Here is a 26661-nt window from a genome sequence, read left to right as displayed (position 1 = left end):
AGATTTAAAAAAACTAAGTAATAATTAAATAAAATCGTTGATACATACAAATATAGTAAACTTTTATATATCAAATTTGTAAAAATCAAAGTTATTATTAAAAAAGCTTATTTACTTTATTTCCTCCTTTTCTGTATTTTATTTCTCAACAATAAAAATGATTTTTCAAAATATTAAAATATAGTTTTAAGCTTCAAACTCTGATACAAGTTTGGTATATCGATATTTCCTGCCATCCCTGGTCTCAATTTTATAATGTAAACACTTTTAATCCTACTTTTATAACTTTTAGATTAACGCTTTCCTTAATTAAACACTATCTTGACAGTCTAAATTTATAATCGAACCCTCGATAGTAAGAGCTACTTGAAACTGAACCTCCCGCGGATTGCTACAAAAGCTGAAAGTCATGTGTTTGGCCATAGTCAGTTGGCATCGAACCATTGCGGGAATATGAAGAGCCTTACCTTGATAATCCTGGCCGGTTTGGCGGCAGGCAGTTATGCCGCAGCTTTAGAAGCGCCAATCGATTTTTATAAACTGTACGATAATCCAGAGGCTCATGTCAGCCTAAAAGGGAAATTGACAACGGTGAGCCTAAGTTTAAATATATTTAAAGTATCTACAACTTTTTATTTTATTCGTAGTCCGATCGCACAGCCCTCCATGGTTACCCATCGGAGCATCATCACATCACCACCAAGGATGGCTATGTCGTGGGCGTATTCCGGATTCCCTATTCCCACAAATTGCAGAATCAAAACGTAAAGCGACCCATAGTGCTGCTGCAACATGGATTGACTAGCTGCTCTGATGCCTGGATTCTGCAAGGACCCAACGATAGTCTTCCTTATTTGCTAGCCGATGCAGGATACGATGTGTGGATGGGCAATGCACGTGGAACCTCCTACTCCAGAAACCACACCAAGATCTCCACAGAACATCCTAGTTTCTGGAAATTCAGTTGGCATGAGATTGCCATTTATGATATTACCGCCATCATTGACTATGCCCTGGCCACGGAGAATGGCCAGGGGCAGGAGGCCATCCACTATGTGGGTCACTCGCAGGGCACCACGGTTTTCTTTGCCGGAATGTCTACGCTGCCGGAATATAACAAGAAGATCAAGACCGCCCACATGTTTGCCCCGGTGGCCATCATGAAGAACCTGGGCAGCTCCTTTGTGCGTTCCGTCAGTCGGTATTTGGGAAACGGAGGTATCTCTGACACGCTTTTTGGCTGCCAGGAGTTTCTGCCACACAATGAGTTCGTGATGGCCCTATTCTTCAATCTCTGCCAGCCGGACTTTATGCTGCGTCCAGTGTGCGACAGAGCCATGGAGTCTCTCTACGCCGGCGGTCGGGTTAATATGGTAAGTGGAAACTTAATTTTAGATTCCTAAATATTTAAATTTCATATGTAAATTTCCTTCAGACGGCAATGCCCGATGCTATGGCCACCCATCCGGCAGGTTGTTCCACTGATCAGATGCTCCACTATCTGCAAGAACATCATTCCGGCTACTTCAGGCAGTTTGATCATGGAATCAAGAAGAATCTGGAGATCTATGGCACCGAAGAACCGCCAGAGTATCCTGTGGAACTGATCACCGCCGAAGTGCACATGTGGTACTCGGACAGCGATGATTTGGCCGCCGTCGAAGATGTGGAGGCACTGGCCAAGCGACTGCCTAAAAAGGAGATGCACCACATGGACGACAAAGAGTGGAACCATGGAGACTACGCCCTGAACCATGAGGTGCGAGTGTATGTGAACGAACCTGTGATCGCCATCATGCAGGCGTACGAGTCAAAGAACAGTGGAATGTGATTGATAGATAGCCTCTCTAATCTCGACGGGGACTTTATACCGTTGGCAATCGGATTTACTTTAAGTTAGGTGATAAGCTAGTCAGACTAAGGCAAACATTAAGTAGGCAGAGGAAAAAAACTGAAAAGGGAAATATAAAATCCACCTAAACATTTAGATTTAAACAAAGTATTTGAAAGATAAATTACGTTTATTTTCTCTCTATTGTAAGGAAGTTGAAAGAATCTTTTACTTTTCCGTGGCTTTATTTAATGTTTTTGAACATTTTCAGCTTGGTATTTTTTAATTTTTTATACGTATTACAAACTAATATTTACCTCAACGCTTTATAAAACTTTAAGCCATAGCTGCCAACTTTTCAGACACCATTCCTGGAACCACAACTTGGAGCCAAGCACTTTTCAATCCATCCCAAACCCACTTCACATGTTTGGACAGAGAAATACATTTAATTTTTCCACTCGAGCAACTTCTGATTGCCAGCGGATGGCTGGCCAGCTGAAAGAATAATGCATATTCAAGCTTTTCACTGCCAATCCCCGGTATCAGCGCAACTCTCCAAAGGGCCAAGTCGATTTCAGGCCATGTGTCTGGGCATAAATGCCCCCGGGTGGATATGTATGTACTATGTAGGCTGGAAGGCTGAGTAAGAAATTAGATCGAAGGGAGTCTGGCTTTTGGCTAATGGCTCTGGGCTGTGCGGCAAGTTCAAGGCCACGCGATTTGCGTGGGATTCGTGGGTTTCGCTGGATCCGCCCGCCCAATCTGGATTTGATTTAATTGGTCTTAATTTGAGGGCCGTGTAATCAATGGCCCCGAATAGTTCTGGCGGCAAAGAAATATGCCCAGAGATTACTTAACTGGATTAATTGGAGTGTACATGGCAGAGCGCTAATTTACGGATTGTGTTTTCGGTTTTTAGCTAGAAATTAAATCATTTTCCCCCCCTGGCCCCTATTCTCAAACACTAAGTTTTTCTGAGCGCACAGTCAACGAGGCGTTGCAAGTGAAAAGCACACGGAAGCGTTAAATTGGCTCAAGTGTGTGTGCACAAAACGGAAAACACACAACGAAACAAGAAAGAACTTACAAGTTTAGGGTATACACTATTAAATACCCTTAAAAACCGAAGCACAGAGCCTGGGTAGAGACCTTTTTGTTGAGAAAAATATATATAAAATTCTAGAAATCTTTAAATTTTTCCTCTATTTTTAGATCCTTATCAAAACTGCTTATTATACAAATACCATACACCCTTCTCCTTAGAAATCACCGGGTATCAAAAAAGGGAAAACACACAAGAGAAACGAAATGGAGCCAAAGTCAAGGCAACTACAGGAGGGGGCCCTTTGAGCAAATGGAGAAGCTGCAGCTTGCAACCGGAAATGGAACATTTCCAAACACTAACTGCACAACTATTCGACTGGCTTCGGATTTTCCTCACAAAAGGGCGCAAGGTGAGTGTACTTGGGCGGCTTCCCGTAGAGTTAAGCTGGCATTTTCTGGGCCAAGTCATAAGGCCAGAAACACTTGCGGCTCCCAGACAAATTAAGACCGGCCCAAAAGGGTCAAGTGGTGCGCGGCTGCCATTGCCGGTTTTTTGGCCATTATTTTGCATATGCTAAACTCCGGGTTTTCCTTTTTGTTCATCGCATGAAAATAATTAAATTTTGCAGCGCTTTGTGGCATTTTTTCATCATCTTTTTTTATTATTTTTGTTTTGGCGCCATATTTACGCTGGCCCGGGTTTTATATTGCGGTTGCCACTGGCCTTTATCTGTGGGTTAGTTCTGGTCTTTAAGGCCGCACATAAGCACTGCGCACAGATTTACGAATTTAATTATGATTTTATCTTTTGTTTACTATTATTGTTACACGTTCATCAGGCCGTTTCAACATGCTGTAACGTTTATTGTTTATATTTGGATTTTTACCGGTATCTGTGGGATTACCTGGTAAGACTATTTTTAGGAATGGGATTAAAATAGATGGAAACTACGTCAATTCACATTTTCTTATTGAAGCTAATGGAAATTTCCATTTAACAGACGAGGACTTTTAAGGTCAAGATCATTTTTTAATTTCTACGTTTTATTTTTAAGGTTTCTACAACCTAAATCAATACTTTCTTGGGATAGATTAATTCAAATAAATATTTAAAATATTTAAAATTTAAATTTTGAAGGAAACGTGATATAAATACTAATGTAATACAGAAACAGAACTTGTTTCCAAGAAAATTGTATTTATGGAATGCTCCCTTTATTTCTACTTAGCTCTTCGAGTCTTCGAAGGCTGTCCTTGCTCTCAAGGATTACCTCAGGTAAAGATTACCCAAAAGCTGGAGTCACGTTGTGTGTGCGTTTTGTAGGTTTCCACAAATTGAATTTACCTCATCCATTCGACCCTGCTCCGGGACGTAAGTAATTGCCGTAATTGATTGTCAAAAATCAATTAGTTGCTGGTGTTGGTGTGCTGGCTATTTATGTGAACCAAGAAGGAGAGCCTCTTCTAGTGCAGCAGACTATTCTGAGCTACTGTATAAATTGCTGCACCAACAATAACTTGGATGATATCACAGGCATTGTTCTTCGATTAAACCCAATAAAACCGAGATGAAGGAGCTGCCACAGCTACAACTATGTACAACTGACATGGTTTTTTCTGTTGCTTTTTTGTCACTTGACATGCCACATTGAGTTACTTTTTTTTATTGGGTTGTGGAGTTCAACTTGATTGCCATTGCCTGTCGGATATGGCCAATTGGGGCATTCGTACGGTTAGCTAACTGTGCTGGCCATTTTCAAAATTGAATTTGTGTCGCATCCTGTTGCGCAGCAGAAAATGCCATGAAATGGTTTGGCTTTCATGGCGAAATTCAGGCCTGACCTGGGGGGTGGAAATAAAAAACAAAAAAACCGTTTAGTATTTAATTAGATCCAAGTTTGTATCGTATTCCACACGCATACGTCACGTCTTGGCCTTGACTGAGCGCATTCAGCAAAAATTCTGGCCTAATCATCAGTTAAAACAATGTGTAAAGGTGACACTAAGCTACAAGTCTTAATATTCTATGATTAAAGAATTTCAAAATATATTAAAAAATAATTATTTTATAATTATTTTCCAAGTTTGTCTACACAATATTTGACAGGACTTTATCTATATTTTATTATATTTTAAATATTTTCTCAAATATATATATCAAGTGTTTTTATAGCTCTATGTTTTGTAGTGTTAAAGGTTACCATTTTGTAACTTTGTTCTTTATTCAAATTTGTCTATCAGTGTTGACAAAACCAGTAGCCACTCGTTTGAACCACAGCTAGGCTATTCGCCTAGTGAACACTCAGAGTTTAACGTATTCTCGTGGAAATTTACCCCTTTTTTTTGAAGAGCTGTAAAGTTCTAGGGATATGCATTTTTATATATAACCGACACACTGGCAATAAAGTCTCGCCTGGGCCACGTCCGCGTACAAAGAAAGTAATTTACAATCTGGCAGATTTGCGGCTAGACGACGAGACTATCCACTAGAGCATCACACACCCCGAATGGGGGGTGTGCACTTATCTATTCATCTCGCCTGGGCTGCACGTCTGGCATGCCCCTGGCCAATTAGACGATAAAGCCTTACACAAAGCCTCAGTCCACACTTACAAGATTTGCGTGAATTATGATCGGCGTGCTCTGGCGATGCTGACGCTGATGCTGATGCCGAATGCTACGGCGCCTAGAAGCTAGATAAGATCTACGGTGATCTCTAACGGTGCTTGAGTCGGAAATTAAGTTCAGTGCTCGGTGGAGATTCAGATCGTACACTTGTGCGGGCTCTCGTCTACAGTTAATTGATATATCCTGATTCCGAAAGTCAAGGATCTTGAGTGCGTGTGTGATATAAGATATAAGATTGTATAAGAGTTTTATTAAAAGTTCTCTTAAGCTTAACTTTGTATAAAGTAATTTCTGTAGTATTTTATTGGTTTTTGAGTAAAAATTATAACGATTTGAAGAGTGATTTATATAAAGAATGAATAGCTTTTTATCTTAATTAATTCATATTAAATAAAGAACAAGTCTTTCTATCTTAATTAATTCATTTCACAACCAGAACAAGTCTTTTAAACAGTATTAATTGTTCAAATTGTATGTGTAATTAGCTGGAGCATTGTGTTAAACATTACTTAATATTATTCATAATATTCTTTTATTTAATGTTCCCTTTTTATTAAACTTTGCTTATGAAATTCCAAGCGTCCTGATTAATTCCTTCTCTACAAAAAATTCTAGTTCCCCTTACTCGCTTTAAGTTCATTTTTCTTTTCTTCCAAAAACCTTGAAAATTCAATAAGAGTCCTCCCAAAACTTTTCCGGTTAAGCGATTAAAGTACCCAGTGCTACCGAAAATATATCTAATGAAAAATCGAAATCAATTCACAGTGCGTGTGCGAGTGGCAAAACTAATGCAAAAGTAATCAAAGCTGAAACGCATTAAAGCGAGCGGCTGGAAGTCGATAAAAATAAACTACATAAAAGCAACTTGCGGTCCCGGAAATAATGTCAGCCACTGCCGATCCCATGGAGCTGGGGGAATCCACATCCACCCTGGCAGGCAGCACGACCACCACCACCACCACTACAACCGCTGCCACGACGGTGGTCAATGCGATTGCCAAGACAGTGGCCATAATTAGCAGCACGGTCTCTGCAGGCTCAACAACTGGCGCCAGTCCCTCCAGTACCTCCTCAGGGACTACTCCCACTCCGTCGCCCACGCCCACACCAACGCCCACTTCATCCCACTCATTTTCATCCAATCTGGAAGATGCGGAAGAGAAACTCAGCGTGAAGGATTTGAGCCAGGCACTGCAGCACTTTGGCATTGTTGATTACTTGGTCTTCATCGCCATGCTGGCCGTGTGCGCTGTTATCGGTTTCTATTTCGGCTTTATAGAGAAGAACCAGAAAAAGAAGAAGCTGGCCGGCAAGGATCGGGCCGGGGCGGCGGGCCTGGAGGAGAGGCGTGGCTCAGAGGCCCTGGACTACCTGGTGGGTGGGCGCCAAATGAAAGTATTTCCGGTCGCGCTGTCACTTGTGGCCAGGTGAGTTACAGTTCACCCAGTTTCGGCTGGGGGCATGGGCTTGTATGCAAATGCTTAATTGGCCCTGCGTGTTTTACGGTGGCCAGCTAATAGGATATTCACTGGGGAATTTATTTTATTTAGTTTCAATATTTACAAAAATCTTATATTTTATTTAGTTTGTTTAGGAAGCATTTACTAGTTCTATAAAAAAAATGTAAAAATGTGAAAATCTATATATTTTCCAATTATCTTTTCTATTTTCCTCAGTGTCTTTGTGTTTAATTGCTTTTGACAAGGCCTAGCAGACAGGTTCCAGCTCTTAAATGGAAATAGTGGTAGGCAGGAAATTTGTAAATTTATTGTTTCAGTCTCTTTAAGCCGGGCTAATCCCCGAAAATTGAATGCGATGCATTCACTTGGATTCGGCTAATATTTGCACAAATTATCGTAATGGGCTTAACTTATCCCCGGCCAAATCAATCAAAATATACTATAGATATATATATATATTTTCAGTCATTTCACTTTATTTTGTGCCATCAGCCAAACGTGCGTATACGTAATCTGGGCAAGGGAATAATCTGGCCCAGTCCAGCATTGTCTGGCTGCCGGCGAGTTGTTTGGCCAGAACAAACAGTGTAGCATTTTATTTAAAAGTTTCCGACACAAGACTGGAGGAGAGATTGCGTAAACAATATTCATTGTCAGGGTCAAGCCTATTAGGGGGTGGCCTCCGTGTTGATTGTGCTGATATTGAAATGGCTTGCGGAACTTTGCAAGTAATATATATATAGATATGTGTGTGAGTATCTGGGGTATAAATACAACTTAGCCGCTTTTGGTGTCTAAGCCAGATTGAAGTTATTTAAACTTGCGCCAAGCCGCAAACTCAAATAATTTGCCCAAATTACTTTTTCTTCGCCGTTCGCCCGTTCGGCCGAGTGACCTTGGTCCTGGCCCAGCGAACGGGTGGGTGTTGGGCATTGTATTTGACACGTTTTGGTCAAGCACCTTTAGACGGGTGCGGTCCCTTTGTCTTAGGCGTCGTCGTCGCATTAATGACCGACCTGGACCCCGCAATCCTGGCAATCCTGCCTATCCTAGGGCCGGGCTTTTGGTCATTTGCCTCGCCCGCTGACAATTGTTTCGTGAGCCTTTTATTGTTATGGCATTCTATTTGTTGTCGTCGTCAGCCAACGTGCTTTGAATTACAATTACATGCCATCATTTTATTTTTCCTTCAAAATGTCCTTTGTGCTTTGCAGATTTTTCAATTTTTTCTTTATTTTTTTTCTGTTTGTATTTTTTTTTAAACGTGTCGTTGGGTGTCTGCGTACTTTAACGCCGCTTGTTATCAACTTTTAATGGCATTTCTCTCTTGGCCGCCGTCAACTTTGTGTGTGTCTGTGGCGGCAATTCATTTGTTTTGTGGCCAAAATTGAAATGATGATTGTTATGGACATTAATCATTAAAATCAGATTACGAAATACAAGGGCCACAGCAAAGTTACTTACACGAAATGCTAGACCAGGCATTAGGTTAAGCCGCGATCTGGTTAATGGAGTTTTACCTTAAAGTTGTTAAATTAAAGTTTGCACCCATAAATGCTTTGGAGCGAGCTTAATTTAATTATGAACTCTCGGATGTGCCAGATTCACGGTGGAATAATATAATTAATATTCAACTTTTTTTACCTTAAATTTAGTTGAATAATTTTTTGGGCACCTCTGTGAAAGTTTAGCCAGAAATTTCCGTGATTGATTGGCATAAACTTAATTTAATTAAAAACTTAGGAGGAGTTTATCAACAGGATATACAGTGTCCTAAATATTAAATTACTTTTTTTATACTTGAAAGACTTTAAGCAGATTTTACAGAAATATTGCAGCAAGGAAATTACTACAAATTTTGTTACAGATTACAAATACATTTATAATAATAAATATGGCCTTGATTTTAAATTCAGCATTTATTATATTATTCAATTATTAATATACAATATTAAAAAAAACCTCATCTAAGCTTTGTTTAAAATAACTTCTTCGTGTTTTGAATGATGCTAATCAAAGTTAACCTTAATTTTATTTCTGAGACCTCTTCTCCATCATAATTTTAGCCAACATCTTGAGTGGCCCGAACCTTATTCAATTAAAAATTGACTTCAAGTTTATTTTTGGTCCAGGCCTAAAATAAAAAAAAAAGTCAAACTTGGCCAAAGTTCCGATCAATCGGCGCACAATTAGCGTTAACTTGAACTTTGAGCTGCAGCCGTAATTATCCCAAACTAATAATTTTTTATATTCCGCTTTCAGCTTCGTGTCGGGCATCTCGCTGCTGGGAACCTCGACGGAAATTTATGTTTACGGCACCCAATACGCCTTCATCCTGGTGACGCTGGCCATCTCGGGCACCATCTCGTGGTACATCTTCCTGCCGGTGTTCTGCAACCTCCAGCTGACATCCACCTATGAGGTAAGCAGAACGTTATCCAATCGCACAGAGATGTGTGTGTACTGCATGTTACGCATTAATTCAATGCTTTCGAGTGTACAAAATCTTTGGAATCTGGTAATATTCGCTGGCATGTTAATGTGTAAGTAAGGTTAAAGGGAGACCGAAGAGAACAAGGAGAAGTCCGTGTTTCCACCAAAAAAAAAACAGCGTGCAATCGCCTGAAAGGGTTCACTTTATTTGCATGCCAATGTGGGATTGGGATTGAGAATGGGATATATGCATGTGTATCCACGAGGATTTGGCACACAATGCCATGCCGGGCTGCAATAAGCCCGAACAATACCAATTGTGCGCCGGTTTGGCATACGGACAGTCGTAGTTTATAAGTTTGGTGCTGGCTACATGTCGTATGAGTAATAGTCGATTATGTATGCGCCGCGTTGCCGCACACACTCGCTCTGCACTGCACTGCCCTGTCCTGCCGGTCAGTGTCTCTGCGAGTGCTTGTGTGTGCATTTTTATTGTGTTAACCCGACGCCGACAATCCGACAATGGAAAAAAATATTTTCAGTACTTCGAGCTGCGCTTTAACAAGTCCGTTCGTCTGCTGGGATCCGCCTTCTTCACGGGCGCAAATGTAAGTAGAATTCAATTTTGAGTGCAACGAAGTGCAAGCTCCTAGCAGGAAGTCCCCCGAGTTTACTATAAAGCCTTGGATTTGTTTTTTCCACAGCTCGTCTGGCTGCCAATTGTCATCTATGTACCAGCCCTGGCCTTTAATCAAGGTAAGAACTTGAAGTTAAAGCTAAAATATATCAAAATTAAATCATTTAAATTGTCAAGAACCTAGAAAGTCACTAATGGGTTCAAAATTTTGACTGCAAGTCTGCTACAAATCATTCCTTTTCCATTTTTGTCATAAAAAACATATGGAAATATTTATTTTTAATGGTTTTAATTATGTTGAAAATAATCCCAATTATCAACTCTTTTGATCTGTAAATATATAAATTATATGCATAAATTGCACATATATCATGTCCATGTCCTGACCTTTGTACACTTTTACAGTTACTGGCATAAATATCCATGTCATTACGCCCATCGTTTGCCTCGTCTGCATTTTCTACACAACGGTTGGCGGCCTGAAGGCCGTCGTTTGGACGGATGTCATCCAAACCGTCATTATGATTGGAGCCATATTCTTTGTTGTCATCAAGGGCACCTATGACGTGGGCGGGCTGGGCGTGGTAATTCAGCGAAACTATGACAGCGGACGCCTCGAGTGGCCCGAGTGGGTGGAATACCTCCGCCATTCTATTCCATTTTTATTCACGTTTCGATGCTCTTCGGAAACAGATTCACACTCGATCCCAAGGTGCGCATGTCCATGCTGGCCCTGATGGTGGGCACTGTGGGGCACAACACTTACCAGTTTGGCTGCAATCAGATGATGACCCAGCGCTACATGTCCCTGCCCGGTGTGAAGGAGATGGCCCAGACATCCTTCCTCTTCATTCTGGGCTTGATTCTCATGTTTGCATTGTGTCTGTACAACGGCCTCCTGCTTTATGCAACCTACTACGATTGCGATCCATTGACCACCAAGGTTTGGGATTATTTGATCAGTTTTTTAAGGACTCCTCTGACTGCTAAATGTGTTTCAGTTGGCCGTGGCCAAGGATCAGTTGGTTCCCCTGCTAGTGGTGCAAGCCCTGAGCTCGTTTCCCGGCGTGCCCGGCATGTTTGTGGCCGGAGTCTTTAGCGCTGCTCTCAGTTCCCTATCCACTGGTATGAATTCCTTAGCTGCCGTTTTCCTGGAGGATTACATAAGGCCACTGGCGAAGAAGCCTCTTACCGAGCGCCAGACTGCCATAACCATGCGACTCTGTACGGTGATCATTGGAGTACTGAGCGTGGCACTCGTATTCGTGGTCGAGCGAATGGGCTCTCATGTGATGCAGCTGGCCATCACCCTGGGCTCAGTGGTCCAGGGTCCCCTGCTGGGTCTCTTTTCGATGGGTCTGCTGTGTCCCAGTATCAACTCCAAAGTTAGTGTCTTCTTGTCCTTAGTGTCCTTCCGCTCTTCACTAAAAATGCATGTTTTTTGTTTGATTTAAGAGTGCCATTGCGGGATCTCTGGTCTCGTTCTTCTTCATGGGCTGGCTGAGTCTTTCGGCCCAATTGGCCATTAACTCTGGGGAGATTCAGGCCGACGTAAAGCCGGTTAGCGTGGATGGCTGCGACTACGAGTTCGATCGTTCCCTGGTGACGCCAGCCAATGCCACCATTTCGAGTGCAGAGTCAGCGTAAGTTAGCCAGAGCCCGCCACTGTCTGTCTGTTTGTCTTTTCTCATGTGCCAAAAACCCCCTCCCACAGGTCTCTTAGTTTCGCGGAACAGCTCTATCACATCTCCTTCATGTTCTACACCGTCATGGGGGGCTGGGTGGCCGTGGGAACCGCACATCTGGCCGGTTGTTTCTTTGGCCGAAATAAGGACGGTTCAGTGGATCCCGAGCTGCTCTCGCCCTGCATGCGAAAACACCAGAAGTCGAACTATTCCAGCGTCAGCCTGGACGAGAATACCCTTAAGGAAGCCACCGATAAGTCTTAGGTTAAGGCTGTGCCTTCAAGATTTAAAAACCATCAATTATCTGATGTTTTAATGTTTAAATTGAGATGTACTTATGCTTGAGTTTCTTAGGAGAATTAAATTCGTAATCGAGACTAGGCTCAATAAAATTCATTTTTAGGCCATAAATTGTTTGTATCATTAATTTTATGTTGTTATATTTTTATTTGCACTTGAATTTCTTTTAAACAACACAGCACAGACCTAAAGTTATGTAATGAAACACCATGCATCATGTATAGCAATATCTTACACCCAGTAAAGAGTAAGTAAATGTATATAGTTTCATTTTATATTGTATAAAAATCATTCTCATAAGACGGGTTTTTGACAATGTATTAAGCCATATTTAGACCTTCTAATGTTTTGAATTAAGTCGCAAACTTAGAGTTCCTGTTGACCTTTACTATTACCTTTCCAGTTACTGGCATTAATATCCATGTCATCACGCCCATCGTGTGCCTCGTCTGCATTTTCTACACCACCGTTGGTGGCCTGAAGGCCGTTGTTTGGACGGATGTCATCCAGACCGTTATTATGGTGGGAGCCATATTCTTTGTCATTATCAAGGGCACCATGGATGTGGGCGGGCTGGGCGTGGTTATTCAGCGGAACTTTGACAGCGGACGCCTCGAGTGGCCCGAGTAGGTGCAAAAGGGTTATCTAGGGTGGGACTATTGCCTGATCTTTGACATTTTCAATGCAGATTGACGCTCGATCCCAAGGTGCGAATGTCCATGACGGCTATGCTAGCGGGCAACCTGGCGCACAATGCCTATAACCTGGGCTGCAACCAGATCATCACACAGCGTTACCTGTCTCTGCCCGGCATCAAGGAGATGGCCCAGACCTCGTTCATCTTCATCTTTGGCCTTGTGGCTCTAATGGCTATATGTATGTACAACGGACTGCTGCTCTACGCAACCTACTACGACTGTGACCCCTTGACCACCAAGGTTTGCCAAAACTTAATCCATAAAGTTAACTTGTTTTAACTCTGAAATACATTTTAGTTGGCTGTGGCCAAGGATCAGTTGGTTCCCCTGCTGGTGGTGCAATCCCTGAGCTCCTTTCCCGGCGTGCCCGGCATGTTTGTGGCCGGAGTCTTTAGTGCTGCTCTCAGTTCCCTGTCCACGGGTATGAATTCCCTGGCTGCCGTTTTCTTGGAAGATTACATAAGGCCACTGGCGAGGAAACCACTCACAGAACATCAAACAGCCATCATTATGCGACTCTGCACGGTGATCATTGGAGTCCTGAGCGTGGCCCTCGTATTCGTGGTCGAGCGAATGGGTTCCCATGTGATGCAACTGTCCATGACCATTGGTTCGGTGGTCCAGGGTCCGTTGCTGGGTCTCTTTGTCATGGGCCTGCTGTGCCCGAGCATCAAGTCCAGGGTTAGTCAACCCATCTCCAGAAAGAGACTCGCAACTTAATTGATTTCTTTAAAGAGCGCCATTGTGGGATCACTTTGCTCCTTCTTCTTCATGGGCTGGCTTTGCCTGTCGGCGCAACTGGCCATTAACTCTGGGGAAATCCAGTTCGAGAGCAAGCCAGTCAGCGTGGAAGGCTGTGACTACGAGTTCGAGCATCCTTTAATGACACCTGCCAATGCCACGTCTGCCATGTCCTCGCAGTCTGCGTAAGTCCCGCCAAGATCATGATCCATATAGTAACCACTCACCGCCTAGGGTTATTCCCCACAGGTCCCTGACCTTCGCCCAGCAGCTCTACAACGTATCCTTCATGTTGTACAGCTCGATAGGAGCCACAGTGGGTGTGGTCACCGCCCATCTGGCAGGGTTTATCTTTGGGCGAAACAAACCCGAGGATGTGGACATTGACTTGCTCTCGCCCTGCATTCGCAGGTTCCAGAAGACAAACTACTCCAGCGTAAAGCTGGAAGAGACCACCTTTAAGGTCCCAAATGAGAAATCCTAGAAACTAGTCCCATTCACATGTAGTTGCCAATAAAATGTTTCCTTAAGACACACTTTTCAGTTTTTTTTCCCGCACAGTTAGCTTTAATTTTAGGACCTGTAAATATCCCAGCATGAAATCATATTTTGTCTAAGTATTTCTGCCTCTAAAATGTGTTAAATCTAATCTGAAAACCTTAAACCTTCAGTACTTCCAATTGCGCTATGGGGCTGGCATACGCAATTTGGGCTCCGTTCTCTTCATCGTTGGAACCGTAAGTATTACAATCCTTAATTTATGGTTAAACCCTTTGAATTTCCTCTGGTTCTATTTTCTCCCACAGATGGTCTGGCTGCCAGTGTGTCTTTATGTGCCGGCCATCACCTATAATCAGGGTGAGTTTGATTTTGGTTTAAGCGCAACAAGAATTCGTATTAACTAGCAATGAGAGAAATTAGCAGGCTCTTGTTCTTAAAATTACAAATAAATGTTGACTTAGTTTGTAAACATAATCCAAGTTGGTTAATAAGTGCTAATAATTGATAATAAATATAATATTTATCTATTATTTTAATGTTATTATTTCCTTATTAACCCACTTATTTTTCTCGAGTGCATACATGCAAATATATTCGCATTTACCTTGCATTTTGAGCTTTCAGTGACCGGCACTGGCATCCATGTGATTACGCCCATTGTCTGCACTATTTGCACCTTCTACACGTGTGTGGTGAGGCTTAATTAAATTTTCTGCCAACCCGAGAGAACTCGACAACTCGAAGACGTTGCCATTTCAGGGCGGACTGAAGGCCGTGGTCTGGACAGATGTCATCCAGAGCTTCGTAATGTTCGGTTCCATTTTGGCGGTCTGCATCAAGGGCACCTTCGATGTGGGCGGTCTGGGCGTGGTCCTGCAGCGCAATGAAGACGGCGGCCGTCTGAATATGCCGGAGTGAGTCTCTTGACCTTGGGCATGATTAATTAAGGCTGATAATTGCTATTCCAGATGGACCTGGGATCCCACGGTGCGTCTATCCATGTTGTCTGTCATTGTGGGCGGCACCTTGCACAAGATACAGTCCTCGGATGTCAACCAAGTGTCCATACAGAGGTTTCTTTCCCTGCCCAGCTATGACCATGCCAAGCGGTGCATGTTCATCTTTACTTTGCTCCTAATTTTTCTCCTGAGCTGCTGCAACTATATGGGTCTGGTGTCCTACGCTGTTTACCATGACTGTGATCCCATAAGTACTAAGGTAAATAAGAGGTAAAATCTAGACTTTAATCAAATATTTATTGCGATTTTTTCGCCTTTAAAGTTGGCTGCTGCCAGTGATCAGTTGCCATCTTTGTTAATGATGCGCACTTTGGGTTCCCTGCCGGGTTTGCCGGGACTCTTTGTAGCTGGCGTTTTTAGTGCTGCCCTGAGCTCGCTTTCCACGGGCCTAAATTCCTTGGCATGTGTGATTACTCAGGATATTGTGAGACCCTTGCTGAGGAAGCCCTTGACGGAACGCCAGACCGCCTTCTGGCTTAGGGCTATAGTCGTGGTCTGCGGATTCTCTTGTATTGGCTTGGTCAACATCGTGGAGAAGCTGGGAATGGTGGTTCCCTTGGCCACCACCACAGCGGCTGTGTCAATGGGTCCACTGCTGGGCATTTATGCCATGGGCGTGGGCCTGCCTTGGGTCAAGGGAAAGGTGAGTTGTTAGCTTTTCAAATTAAATTATAAATATAAATTATATTCCTAATAGAGCGTATTGGTGGGCAGCCTTGTGTCCTTTCTGGCATTGGCCTGGATCTGTGTAAAGGCTCAGTTGGCTCAAATGAATGGAGAGATTCGTTATCCCAAGTTGCCCGTTTCCGTAGATGGCTGTGACTATGCCTTTGATAATGTCACCGTCCAGGAGACCATCCATAGCTACAGGTAAGTATGGCGTGTGGGTTTGGTCTTGGAAACATACATCAAGTATTACTTTTCTAGGCCCTCGGAGCGTAACCTCTATCATTTATCCTTCTTTTGGTACACTGCCCTCGGTGGTGTTATCTGTACTGCGGTCTCCCTTCTGGCTAGCTTGGTTTTCGGCTGGGAGGATCTTAATAAAATGGATCCCGCTTTGATCACGCCCTGCATGAGACGCTTCCTGCCCAACAAGAACTACGAGGCTGTCAACCTGCAGGATCTTTTTAAACGCAAAGCCGAAACTGAAGCTCAAAGTGCTTCTTAAATTGTTTAAATAAAAAATGTGTTTCTTTTTTGTTCTGTGTAAATGCTTTTTATTGATTGTGGTGTGTTGTTGGTGTGGTGTCCTAGCATGTCTCATTTATCCAGCGCATCCTGTACATAACCATGCATCCTATAAACTCTTTGTTCTTGTTTTTGTTTAATCTCATCGCAGTATTTCGAGAGACGCTTTGATCGACGAGTTCGCATATTTGGATCCTGCCTGTTTGTGGTGATGAATGTGAGTTTGTTTAATAACTGAAAAAATAATATAATAATTAAATATATTTATTAGATTTTATGGCAACCTATTTGTATTTACGTGCCAGCTTTAACACTCAATCAAGGTGAGTAAAAATATCTTGACTTTATTGTTAAAAGGTTTAATGAGTTTAATGTTTCTTCAATAGTTTCTGGCATAAGTGTCAGCACCATTGTTCCCCTGACCAGTTTTGTTTGCATTTTGTATACCAGTGTGGTAAGTATTTAAAAATACTTTATTTATTATTTATTTTTATTCTTAATTTATTAATTTTCCTCTTAAGGGCGGTATTAAAGGCGTTGTTTGGACAGATGTCATTCAGGGCATAGTAATGGTTGGCTCTATGGCCATAGTCATTGTCAAAGGCACCTCGGATTTGGGAGGATTAAGTGTGGTCCTGGATCACAATCGTCAGTATGGCCGCCTAGTGGCTCCAGAGTAAATATTTATTTCAAAAAATTAATAATTTTTAGCTATAAATAATTATATATTCCAGCATGACCTTCGATCCCACAGTACGAATGGGTGTCTTTGCCTTGTTTATTGGTGGCGCCTTCTTTAAACTCCAGGCCAATGGCATTAACCAGGCCATTGTCCAGCGATATCTCACTCTGCCCAACAACAAGGCCGTGAAACAGGCTCTGATTTGGTCCTTAATTGGTTTCATGATAGTCCTGCTGATGTGTGTCTATATAGGCATGCTGGCCTTTGCTGAGTTCTATCACTGCGATCCCATCACAACGGGCGTAAGTATCTATTTTCATTATAAGTTTTTAAATATAAATATATATTTTTTATTTTCTACAGTTAGCTCGTGCCAAAGATCAGGTGATACCCTTGTATGTGGTCAAAAGTGTGGGCCATATTCCCGGTCTGGTTGGCCTCTTTGTAGCCGGTGTCTTCAGCGCCGCCCTGAGCTCCCTGTCGACGGCCCTGAATGCCCTGTCTGGTGTGATCCTTACGGACTTTGTGGAACCTTTCCGTAAGAAGCCCCTGACTGAGCGACAAACAGCATATGTGCTGCGTGGCGTAGTCATAGCCTTTGGTCTGATCTCGATGGCCAGTGTGCCGATTGTTCAAAGACTCGGCCTGGTCATGCAGCTATCCTCCACGGTGGCGGCCATTACCTGTGGTCCTCTGCTGGGTGCCTTCAGTGTGGGCATGCTGCTGCCTTTTGTAAAGACTGAGGTTTGGCTTAAAATAATATATAATATTTATATAATTTAATATAATATTTTTTATAGAGCCTCCTCGCGGGCATTTCGGTGGCCTCGAGCTTCACTGCCTACATTGTGGTGCGGGCTCAAATAGCCATTTTCACAGGATCTCTGACCTTTCCCACGAAGCCTGTTTCAGTGGAGGAATGCGACTACTCCTTTGACCTGCCCGCCAACTGGAATGCCACCACTACGGCGTATGTAATTGTTCCAAGTGATCACTATTAGCTATATATATCTAATTTCCATTCCAATATTTCTATTATTTTCATATAGAACTCCGATGGAGTCAACTAACCACGGCATCCATGAGATCTCATTTTTGTGGTACACCACAGTCGGTTCCCTGGGCACTGTCCTTGGATCCCTGCTGGCTACCCTGTACTTTGGTCGACAAGATCCCCGTGTGGTGGACAAGGAACTGATAAGTCCGGTCTTAAGGAAATATTGGTACGGCCAATACGAGAGTGTGGCCAGCGATGAGAAGGCAGAATTGGCCCTACACGAATCGAAAACGTTGCCCAAACTGGAGCAGGACGAAAAGTCCTAAGGATAATCATAATAATCTCAATCCTATAAATATATTTAACCTGTATATACAACCCAAATACCTGTAGTTTCTTCTTAGCTTTAAGCATTGTCTTGTACCTAATCTTAACCGAATGCATAAGCTTGACTTTTTTAGCTTACCTGTAAATGAAACCTTCAACTGGGTCTGTCCTATATGATCAGCGTTCTTTGAAGAATCCCTACTTATACACACTCATTCTTTCAGTACTTTGAGAGACGTTTCAGCCGGCGAATGCGTTTGTTCGGAGCCAGTCTGTTTGTCCTAAAAGCGGTGAGTTTCAAGATTCAAGAGTTCAAGATTATGTTTTATTTATAATTATTATTATATTTATTGTTTCCTCAGATCATTTGGCTTCCCATAGCGGTCTATGTGCCGGCTTTGACCTTCAACCAAGTATCTGGCATAGGAATTCACACCATCACGCCCATAGTGATCATCATTTGCACCTTCTACACCTGCGTGGGCGGCATCAAGGGAGTGGTGTATACAGATGTGGTTCAGAGCGTTATCATGTACGGCTCCCTCATAGTAATCATGATCAAGGGCACTGTGGACTTGGGTGGCTTTGGGGTGGTGTGGCAGCGTAACATGGAAGGTGGACGCCTCAACACACCTGAGTAGGTTTAAAATATATAAGTTTTGAGATACATTTCTTAAAGATTTTGTTTTTTTAAACCTAGGTGGACCATGGATCCCACTGTGCGGCTGAGCGTGTTCTCTGTCTTTGTGGGTGGAACCTTCTTCAAGCTGCAGAGTACTTCGATCAACCAGGCCACAGTCCAGCGGTTTATGTCCTTGCCAACACTGAAGGCCATCAAACAGACTCTATTTACCTTCTCCATTGGGTTAGTCCTTCTCTACTGCGGCTGTGTGTATGTGGGTTTGGTGTGCTATGCCACCTACTACGACTGCGATCCCATGTCTACGGGGGTAAGTTCTTTCGAAATATTTCATATAATAAAATACATTGTAAAATATAAATCCCTAGCTGGCTGGCCGCCGGGATCAGTTGGTTCCCCTGCTGGTGATGCGTGTCCTGGGCGTGGTTCCTGGACTGCCAGGCTTGTTCGTTTCGGCTGTGTTTAGTGCCGCGCTGAGCTCCTTATCCACGCTCCTTAACTCCCTGGCCGCCGTAATCCTGGAGGACTTTGTGCGCCCGCGAATGGGAAAGGCAATGAAGGAGAATCATATTGCTCTTACCATGCGCCTGGTGGTGGTAACCTTTGGCATCAGCTCGATTTTTATGGTCTATGTGGTGGAGAAACTGGGCATGGTCCTGCAGCTGTCGGCCACGCTCCAGTCGAGCCTGTATGGCCCGATGTTGGGGATATTTACGGTGGGCATGCTGATGCCTTGGGTGGGCGAAAAGGTGAGTAAAGGCTTACTGTAGGATTCTATATAATAAATAATAATCAAAATCATGTTTTTAATTACCGAATTATAGTGCGTTTTCCTGGGCAGCATTGCCTCGTTTATGACCATGGCCTGGATAGCGGTGAATGCTCAAATAGCCAATATAACCGGATCCTTTCGGCACACCAAGCTGCCCGTTTCCGTTGAGCAGTGTGACTATGAATTTGATATGAGTCGCTACCTGAATTCCACAGCGGAATAGTAAGTATTTTTATGCTGTTTTTAATGACTTTGTAACTTTATAATTATCTAACATTTTTATCTTTAGCGAACCCCACAGCGGTTCTTCGGTGTATCACATGTCCTTCTTATTGTACGCCATGTTGGGTGCCTCGCTAACCATTATTCTTTCCAACTTGGCCACCTTGGTATTTGGACGTCAGGATATCCGGAATGTGGATGAGAACCTATTGGCCCCATTTGTCCAGCGTTATTTGCGAAAGAATCAGTATTACGAGACCGTTGAGCTTAAAAAACCAGAGGCACCGAAGCTTAGCGAGAGTTCTGACTAGGTTTATGTCGGAATATCAGCCTTAATCCACAGATTTCATATATTTTAATGTTGTTCACAATGTTCCTATTTCTTGCATTTAAATATTATTATTTTAATTGTGTTTATCCGAACTTTAAAGCTTTGTTATAATGACTCCTTTATTATTATTTAAATTGAGGCTCTTTATTACTAATGCTATGATTTACTTTATAATAAATGAATAAAGTCAAAGTTTACTATATACCTTATTACAAAACATTTTTGCTTTATTAAAATTATTTTCATTTTTTGTTTTTACACAAAGATTTTCTATAATTTGTACAAGTTTTCCATGAATGTCAGTTCTATGACATGGCAAGGACATCGAATGTTTCCATGTCATAGAACTAACAGACATGGAAAACCCTTAGCGTTTAATTTAAGACTATTATTTTTTCGTGTCATTCACTTGATTGAGTATGGATTGAACGGTTTGATAGAACCTTCGCCGAGGCATTGTACAGGCTGGATAAGTCATGGCTGGGATACATACTTCCCGATCGGATCCCTTGTTGCCGGAAGGACGTGATCCAGGGCGCTTGATGACCCCCGCCGCAGCTTTTGATGGATATCCCGAAAGATTCGGCATGCTGTTCGAAATGGATTCCTTTTTCATTTGGGGAGTATTTCTCTTGCACATCTGATAGACTAACGGCTGTTGCTGCTGGGACAGCTTGTGCTGGGGAACTCGGGACTGGGCTTTCTTGCTGTCGCCACCTGTGCATCTTTTTGAGAGATCAGGGCTACAGTTTCCGCCCTTAATGGTGCCTACGGAACGCTTCCGTTCCCGCTCCAGCTTTTGCTCCCTCTCCAGTTCGCGTTCCTCCAAACGACGCTGCCTGTTCTGTTTCGCCTGATTGAGGGCCCTGTAGTGAACGGTCTGGTTGTCGATGAGCATTTGAGTTAGGAACTTGAACTGGTTCAAGTTGGTCTCGCTCTGAGCAGCCATTTCTAGGGGGAAACGGTTTCAGTGGGAATTAAAGTAGCATAAGGAACATTTTCAAAATCTTTAAGAAATTTTAAGAATTCTTCTTTAACTTAAAAGTGGAGGTTGACTAGTAAAAAGTTTAAAAAGAGGTTTTATTAACAAGTTACCTAGCATTTTCTAAGCAGGAGATATATATTAATAATATAAAAGAAAAGTTAGCTTAAAATTTCTTAAGGTAAACACTTACTACTCGTTAAATCACGATGGACTTTGTTGATCAGCGCCTCCTGGTTACGTATCTCCTGGGTCAGCAGCTCTATTTTGGTCATGGACTGCTCAAAACATTTGGCCACTGTTTCTCGCACGGCATTCTTTACCGACTCTATAACATTGTCGTGGATAATGCTGAAAAAGTCGGTGAAGGACTCCTGCAGGTCGCATTGCGCTTTGTGACTGGGATCGGTCTGCATGTGTAATGTTTGGGCAGCAGAGTCTGTCTTAAAAACTCCTAGGATCTGTGGCTTAACGTTTCCGGCTATTTTCCCAGCTTCAAGACGAAAGCCCACGTTACGCGTAAAGGGATCCTTGGTGGCGGTATCAGCGTTACGAGTACCCCTTTTGTACTGTTGTGCTGGGCGCCTTAGGCCGGGATCCACGCTCTTAAATTTTGACTTGTTTTGCCCCGTATTCATAAGCCGACCACTGCTGCGCGGAGGGATACTGTCCTGACCCTTATAGTTCCTTCTTAGAACATTGTGTTCGAATTCATTGGACGATTTTGTAAAGATGTAATTTGGAATCATGATTTTTTTTGACGGTTTTTCAAATTGTAGATTGATTAAAAACTATATAGGAGGATTAATCAGCTATTATTAGTTGTTTGGCCTTTAATTTTGAAGCTCCATGAATTACTTCTATATATATTTTTGTTCAGAAAAACTTTTAGGCTTTTCATGAGCTTTGATATGATTCATTTCTTCAGCAAATAAAGCGGAACGTTGTGAATTTTTCAAGGACTAAAACAATTGTTTAAGAATTCTTCTTTGTTTACCAATTTGCTAATAGCTTTTCAATTAAAAGTTCGCAAATAATTTACCAAATCATAATTGCAAACAATTTCCACAATGCGCCGCCTGAAGTAAGCTGCTTAATGGATTTTTCTTCGTCCTTGCCCTGCCGTGCCAAATGAAGCGAATGTCCTGTGGCGGAAAATATTTTTCCACTTCTCTCGTCTGTCTCACCGGGAAATTTATTCGAGTGCTGGCTGGTCCCAGGTCCCACAACCAGTTGCCATAGTTTCCATCGGCCGTCGGGATGTTTACTCATGCGATTAAACATCAGGAAGTGGAGAATGCAAATTTGCCAAGGGGGTGAAGCCCAGTCAGTCATGAGGCAAACATAAACAGATTCGCCGAGGTTTGCATGGTAAATTTACCATTTCACAGACAATAATAATAATAATAACAATAGCAATAAATGGAATACCCGTTGGTTGTTTGCAGGACCCACAGAAACCAATATGTTTTCATTGTCTGCTGGGTTTTGTCGCTCAATTTATCTGCCCCATGTTGACTTTTCACTTTTCACTTTCCATCAGTGACGTCAGCGGAGGCCACAGACAAATACCACATCATCGCAACAATTATAAGGAAAGTGAGAGCGTTTGTCCTTGTCTCCTTGCGCCCCCATTGTTCATTGGGGCGAAAATAAAGGAGGATTTTCCAGCGCGTGCCGAGAAAATGAATGAAAATGCGAGAGACGCTCGAGAATTCGCCGCTGCCTTTATTCTGCTCTCTACACATAATTATGAAATAAATATTAGCTTAAACCAAATTGACTAAAACGTTATGCTCTATTAACTCTTATGGTCTACTTATGCCTAATAGGTTTTGGTTTAAGATGCTTGGACAAGTTTATCCACCATTACGAGTGGCTATATAAATATACTATATATACACACGGATGAGTTGGAATTTTAATGGCCTTAACAGCTACTTGGGACACTGGTGAGAAATATGTTTTAAATTTTCTCTAAATGGCCACACACACAAATTAGATCAGTCTGATGAGTAGATTACAAATAGGAGAGGTTGGAAATTAGCTTTTGAGAAGACTGAAACCGAACAACACACACTCTTAGGAGTCACAAAAAACTCTAATTATTATGATTTCAATGAGAGGCTAAAAAATCTTTAAAAAATGTATAAGAGTCTCTGGTATTGTTTATATATTTTTAATCCTGAAGTAGAGATTATATATAATGGAAAATAAATATTAAGAAATTTATATTAATTCATTCAGGTAATCTAAAAATGTTTTCAACTAATTTCTTTTATCACATTCTCCTTTAAAAATTATATATTAAAACCATATTTGAAGTGTTTTTAAGACGAGTTCAATTTCTGTGACACCCTAGAGATACATTTGCCAACTCCATCTGTAGATTCTTTACTTTTCTTTTGATTTTTCTTAGTCTTATTTAAAAGTCATACAAATGCCAGTATATTGAATAAATACTCACTTAAGCATAGATTGCAAATAGGTTTGGAAATTCGTAGCGTAGACTTGGCACACTTACAACTATCGACTAGCTATGCCCCCTACTTACTATCGAACTTATTGTCTAAGCCTCTGATGCGTATTCGCCGCAAGGAGATCTCCTTTTACTTAGAGGAACTCCGCATCGCTGAAGGACGTGGGCCCGTGGACCGCAAACCGCGAGGGCTTGCGGCTGGTGTGGGCCAGCTATCATACCTCGGACATGGCCGGCACGGTGACCACTTTGCTGGGCCGTTCGCAGATGACCACACGGGCATTGGTCTTGTTGGTGGACCTTCGGCTGACTGTCAGCGAAGTGGTTAGTGTCCTCATCGAGTCGCAGCTGTTGTGGAGCCTTCGACCCACCGTGTGGCAGCGATTCTGCTGCGAGTTGTTGCGGTACGACTTGCAACAGCAGGTGAACCACTTGAAGGGCGGAAAGCGACTGGAAAGGAAAAACAAATGCAAAATTTAAATACAACAAATTGTTATTAAATTTCTAACTAAATAATTGTTTACTTATTACATAAATTACATATTTAAAATATTTAATTTTTATTTTTAAATACTTTTCAACTAACCTCAGTGTCCTGAAGACCTGCGAGGAGAAGAGACAATATATAAGGGGATTGGCGGCCGAATTCAGCGGAGCCAAACTTTGAATGAATGTGGCTATGGCTATGTTGGTTTGCGAGTGCGGAATCTGGCCAAAGACCTGCAGGAGATCGAAGATAATATAGGGCGACCAGCAGATGATGAACACAAACACAATGGTCAGTGTCATCTTCACCGTTTTGACCTTGGCCCGAGGTATAATGCCTCGGGAACTGGCACGTCTCGCCGGAGCAGCACCAAAGCCAGCTCGCTCTAAAAATTAAATAAAAAATGTAATTTAAAATGATATTTGTTAATTATTTTTCCAACTTACCTGTGGGCACAAATATGGAGCCCTTGGCCCATATAGTCTTTACTATGATCGCATAGCAGGCGGAGATGATCAGGGCGGGCACTGCAAACAAAGTGGCCGAGACCAGGCTCATGTATACCTGCCAGGCCATGGGTGAACCCAGCTCAATCCAGCACTGCGGATGGCCCTGGATAAGCTTCTCCTCGTACAAAACCAAGATGGGCAGAGAGAACAAAGCTGAGATGAGCCAAGCACCGGCCACCAGGTGACGAGCTCTTTTCCCTAAAGGGAGAGAATTAAAACCGAAAATATAGAAAATTTGTGGGAAGTATTTCTAAGTTTTCTGTAATTTTTTTATTTCAAAAAATTGCACTAAGATTATTTTAAAAATTTCTAAAATTCTTGGACATTTAATCCCAGCAAACACTAAATAGCGCTTTGGCTAACAACATTTGCCAATGAGAAAACTTTGCACTCGACTTTTCGACTTTGCGACTTACACGACTTTGAGAAGTTCATGGGATGTGTGATGGCGTCGTATCTGTCGATGCTCATGGCCACCAGGACGTAGGTGGAGGAGTATGTGACGCACACCTGTGAGAAGCGTATGACCTTGCAGGCCAGATTGCCCGCTCGCCACGAAATCGTGATGCGCCAAATGATGTCCGTCAGCACGTTGAGTAGGCCCACAAAGAGATCTTTAAGGATTTGTTAAAGATTAAGCTAAAAATTAAAGCAGAAGCGCCTAACCATGACTTACCTGCCAGGGCCAACTGCTTGATGAAATAGTTCATCCGCGACTTGCGGTTCTTGTTGATGAACATCACGAACAGGACCGCCGAGTTTCCTAGGACAATGACAGTGAATAGAATCCACAGCACGGCAAACTGTTCCGTCTGCAAGAAGCGAGAGAGAGAGAGACAGGTTGGGTATGTGGTCACATTTCATTAAGCGCCTATAAAATTCATTGTCAACAAAGTGTTAAGAACGGAAATCACGCATAAAACTCAATTTAATGCTCCCAAAACACACACTCTCACACACTGACACACACTTCCACGATGTTTATGGCTCTTTAAATAGCCATAAAAATAATAGAGCTATGAAGTCAAGATAGGGGAGAGGGGAGAGGGGAGAGGGGAGAGGGGAGAGGGGAGATGGGAGAGAGGAGAGCGGAGAGCGGAAAGGGGCGGCCGACAGGATGTGCCAGCGGAAGTTTGCTTCTTTCCAGCTCAGTACTAACAAGACTAGGACAACACGGCCAACACCCACACAGCCATGTCGGTAGGGCAGACAGCAAACGTTATTCCTGCAGGAAATTGCTGCCAAGATTGAGGACCTGCACTCGCAAAAAGGTGGTTACAAAGGTTAATTTAATTTTTGATTTAATTATTATTTATCCTAAACTCAAAAAGAGTTTTAAACAATATTAAATTCAAACCTGAGAATTGTAATAAATATTTTTAGAACTTTGAAGAACTTAACTTTGAACTTAAAAGAGTTTCCATATTTCTCTCAGTATAAAAATGACAGTAAAAATTCAAGAAACTGTCATTCTATTTATAAAAAAAAAGTGTGTTATATTAATTTCTGAGTGATATTGAGCATACCCCGCTAATGTTACCGATAATGATACTGCAGGCTGGACCCCAAACCCACTTCCTCCTCCAGGCACACATCCCCTGGGAAGTTGTATGTTTTTGCAGCAAATTAAATTCGTCTTTCAACGCGTCTCGCAGGATTCCAGGACTCGCTTCGAGTGAAGGTGAGTTTGAATTATGGCCTCGGGTCTGTGTGCAGTCTGACGCCAACGCTCCGCATCGACGCCTTAAGGGCGAGCAGCGTAAACTTGTCCCGAAAAAGAAGCAGCAGAGAAAAAAAACTTGACAGGCTTCATCCTTCGTCCTTGGAAGTGTGCTCAGACCACAGGCGCCTCAGCTTATGCTACAACTTTTTTGCGGCCCATACTTGCAGTTCTTGTTCTTTTTGTGGGCCTAAGTGCGACTCCCAAATATATACACACTATATATAGTATATGAAAAGAGAGAGATATATCTCATTCCGAAGACTCGGAGGAGCCTGTACTGGGGACTTGGACCGCTTTGCTGTCTGCCAGTTCATCATGTTGCGCAAATTGGCGCATAAA

General features: G+C 42.5%; 4 protein-coding genes across 10 annotated transcripts in view; 2 read left to right on the top strand and 2 right to left on the bottom strand.

The window, feature by feature from the left end:
• The first annotated feature begins 453 nt into the window (after positions 1-453).
• On the top strand, positions 454-1831 carry LOC108077594 (lipase 3). The gene is made up of 3 exons (XM_017170987.1): positions 454-591; positions 648-1373; positions 1436-1831. The coding sequence occupies exons 1-3, from the start codon at positions 454-456 to the stop codon at positions 1829-1831; spliced, it is 1260 nt and encodes a 419-aa protein (XP_017026476.1).
• A 3779-nt stretch (positions 1832-5610) lies between these two features.
• kumpel (kin of rumpel) lies at positions 5611-20359 on the top strand. Of its 6 annotated transcripts, none has more exons than XM_017171330.3 (11): positions 5611-5715; positions 6272-6933; positions 9229-9388; positions 16323-16388; positions 16443-16494; positions 16558-16625; positions 16693-16847; positions 16906-17155; positions 17217-17597; positions 17654-17823; positions 17903-18300. In XM_017171330.3, exons 2-11 carry the CDS (start codon positions 6389-6391, stop codon positions 18174-18176), a joined length of 2121 nt encoding a protein of 706 aa, XP_017026819.1. In that variant the 5' UTR covers positions 5611-5715; positions 6272-6388; the 3' UTR covers positions 18177-18300. The 6 variants fall into 6 exon arrangements, with proteins under 6 accessions (XP_017026819.1, XP_070142745.1, XP_070142743.1 ...); XM_070286644.1 differs by lacking the exons at positions 16323-16388; positions 16443-16494; positions 16558-16625; ... (3 more) ...; positions 17654-17823; positions 17903-18300 and adding exons at positions 14132-14197; positions 14267-14318; positions 14586-14653; ... (3 more) ...; positions 15678-15850; positions 15908-16266; XM_070286641.1 differs by having other exon boundaries at positions 5617-5790; positions 17903-18301.
• Positions 20345-21928, bottom strand: LOC108077663 (uncharacterized). The gene is made up of 2 exons (XM_017171082.2): positions 21318-21928; positions 20345-21093 (listed from the first exon to the last, which is right to left on the bottom strand). Exons 1-2 carry the CDS (start codon positions 21871-21873, stop codon positions 20531-20533), a joined length of 1119 nt encoding a protein of 372 aa, XP_017026571.1. The 5' UTR covers positions 21874-21928; the 3' UTR covers positions 20345-20530.
• Positions 21929-23544: 1616 nt separating this feature from the next.
• Positions 23545-26661, bottom strand: part of CCAP-R (Crustacean cardioactive peptide receptor) — a 40098-nt gene continuing 36981 nt past the window's right edge. The window contains exons 1-6 of one of the 2 annotated variants that reach the window (XM_070286883.1): positions 25957-26075; positions 25276-25411; positions 25016-25213; positions 24537-24797; positions 24190-24475; positions 23545-24053 (exon numbers count right to left, since the gene is read on the bottom strand). In XM_070286883.1, the coding sequence (XP_070142984.1) occupies positions 23819-24053; positions 24190-24475; positions 24537-24797; positions 25016-25213; positions 25276-25339 (1044 nt within the window). In that variant the 5' untranslated portion in view covers positions 25340-25411; positions 25957-26075 and the 3' untranslated portion in view covers positions 23545-23818. Of the gene's footprint in view, positions 24054-24189; positions 24476-24536; positions 24798-25015; positions 25214-25275; positions 25412-25956; positions 26076-26661 lie in introns of those variants that run through there. The other variant, XM_017171397.2, reaches the window with a different exon arrangement.

The sequence above is a fragment of the Drosophila kikkawai genome, chromosome 3R (assembly GCF_030179895.1).
Source record: "Drosophila kikkawai strain 14028-0561.14 chromosome 3R, DkikHiC1v2, whole genome shotgun sequence".
NCBI lineage: Eukaryota > Metazoa > Arthropoda > Insecta > Diptera > Drosophilidae > Drosophila > Drosophila kikkawai.
The sequence above is the reverse complement of the archived record's forward strand: the minus strand, read 5'-3'. Positions and strand labels throughout refer to the sequence as shown.

What these genes read in the sequence shown, in the direction of transcription:
- LOC108077663 (XM_017171082.2), bottom strand. Translation starts at nt 21,873, where the DNA reads ATGATTCCAAATTACATCTTTACAAAATCGTCCAATGAATTCGAACAC. An exon ending in CCATCGTGATTTAACGAGTA is followed by an intron (nt 21,094 to 21,317) that starts GTAAGTGTTTAC and finishes GTTTCCCCCTAG; the next exon opens with AAATGGCTGCTCAGAGCGAG.
- kumpel (XM_070286641.1), top strand. Translation starts at nt 6,389, where the DNA reads ATGTCAGCCACTGCCGATCCCATGGAGCTGGGGGAATCCACATCCACC. An exon ending in AGCTTTAACACTCAATCAAG is followed by an intron (nt 16,495 to 16,557) that starts GTGAGTAAAAAT and finishes TTTCTTCAATAG; the next exon opens with TTTCTGGCATAAGTGTCAGC. An exon ending in GCGATCCCATCACAACGGGC is followed by an intron (nt 17,156 to 17,216) that starts GTAAGTATCTAT and finishes TATTTTCTACAG; the next exon opens with TTAGCTCGTGCCAAAGATCA.
- LOC108077594 (XM_017170987.1), top strand. Translation starts at nt 454, where the DNA reads ATGAAGAGCCTTACCTTGATAATCCTGGCCGGTTTGGCGGCAGGCAGT. An exon ending in TAAAAGGGAAATTGACAACG is followed by an intron (nt 592 to 647) that starts GTGAGCCTAAGT and finishes TTTTATTCGTAG; the next exon opens with TCCGATCGCACAGCCCTCCA. An exon ending in CCGGCGGTCGGGTTAATATG is followed by an intron (nt 1,374 to 1,435) that starts GTAAGTGGAAAC and finishes AATTTCCTTCAG; the next exon opens with ACGGCAATGCCCGATGCTAT.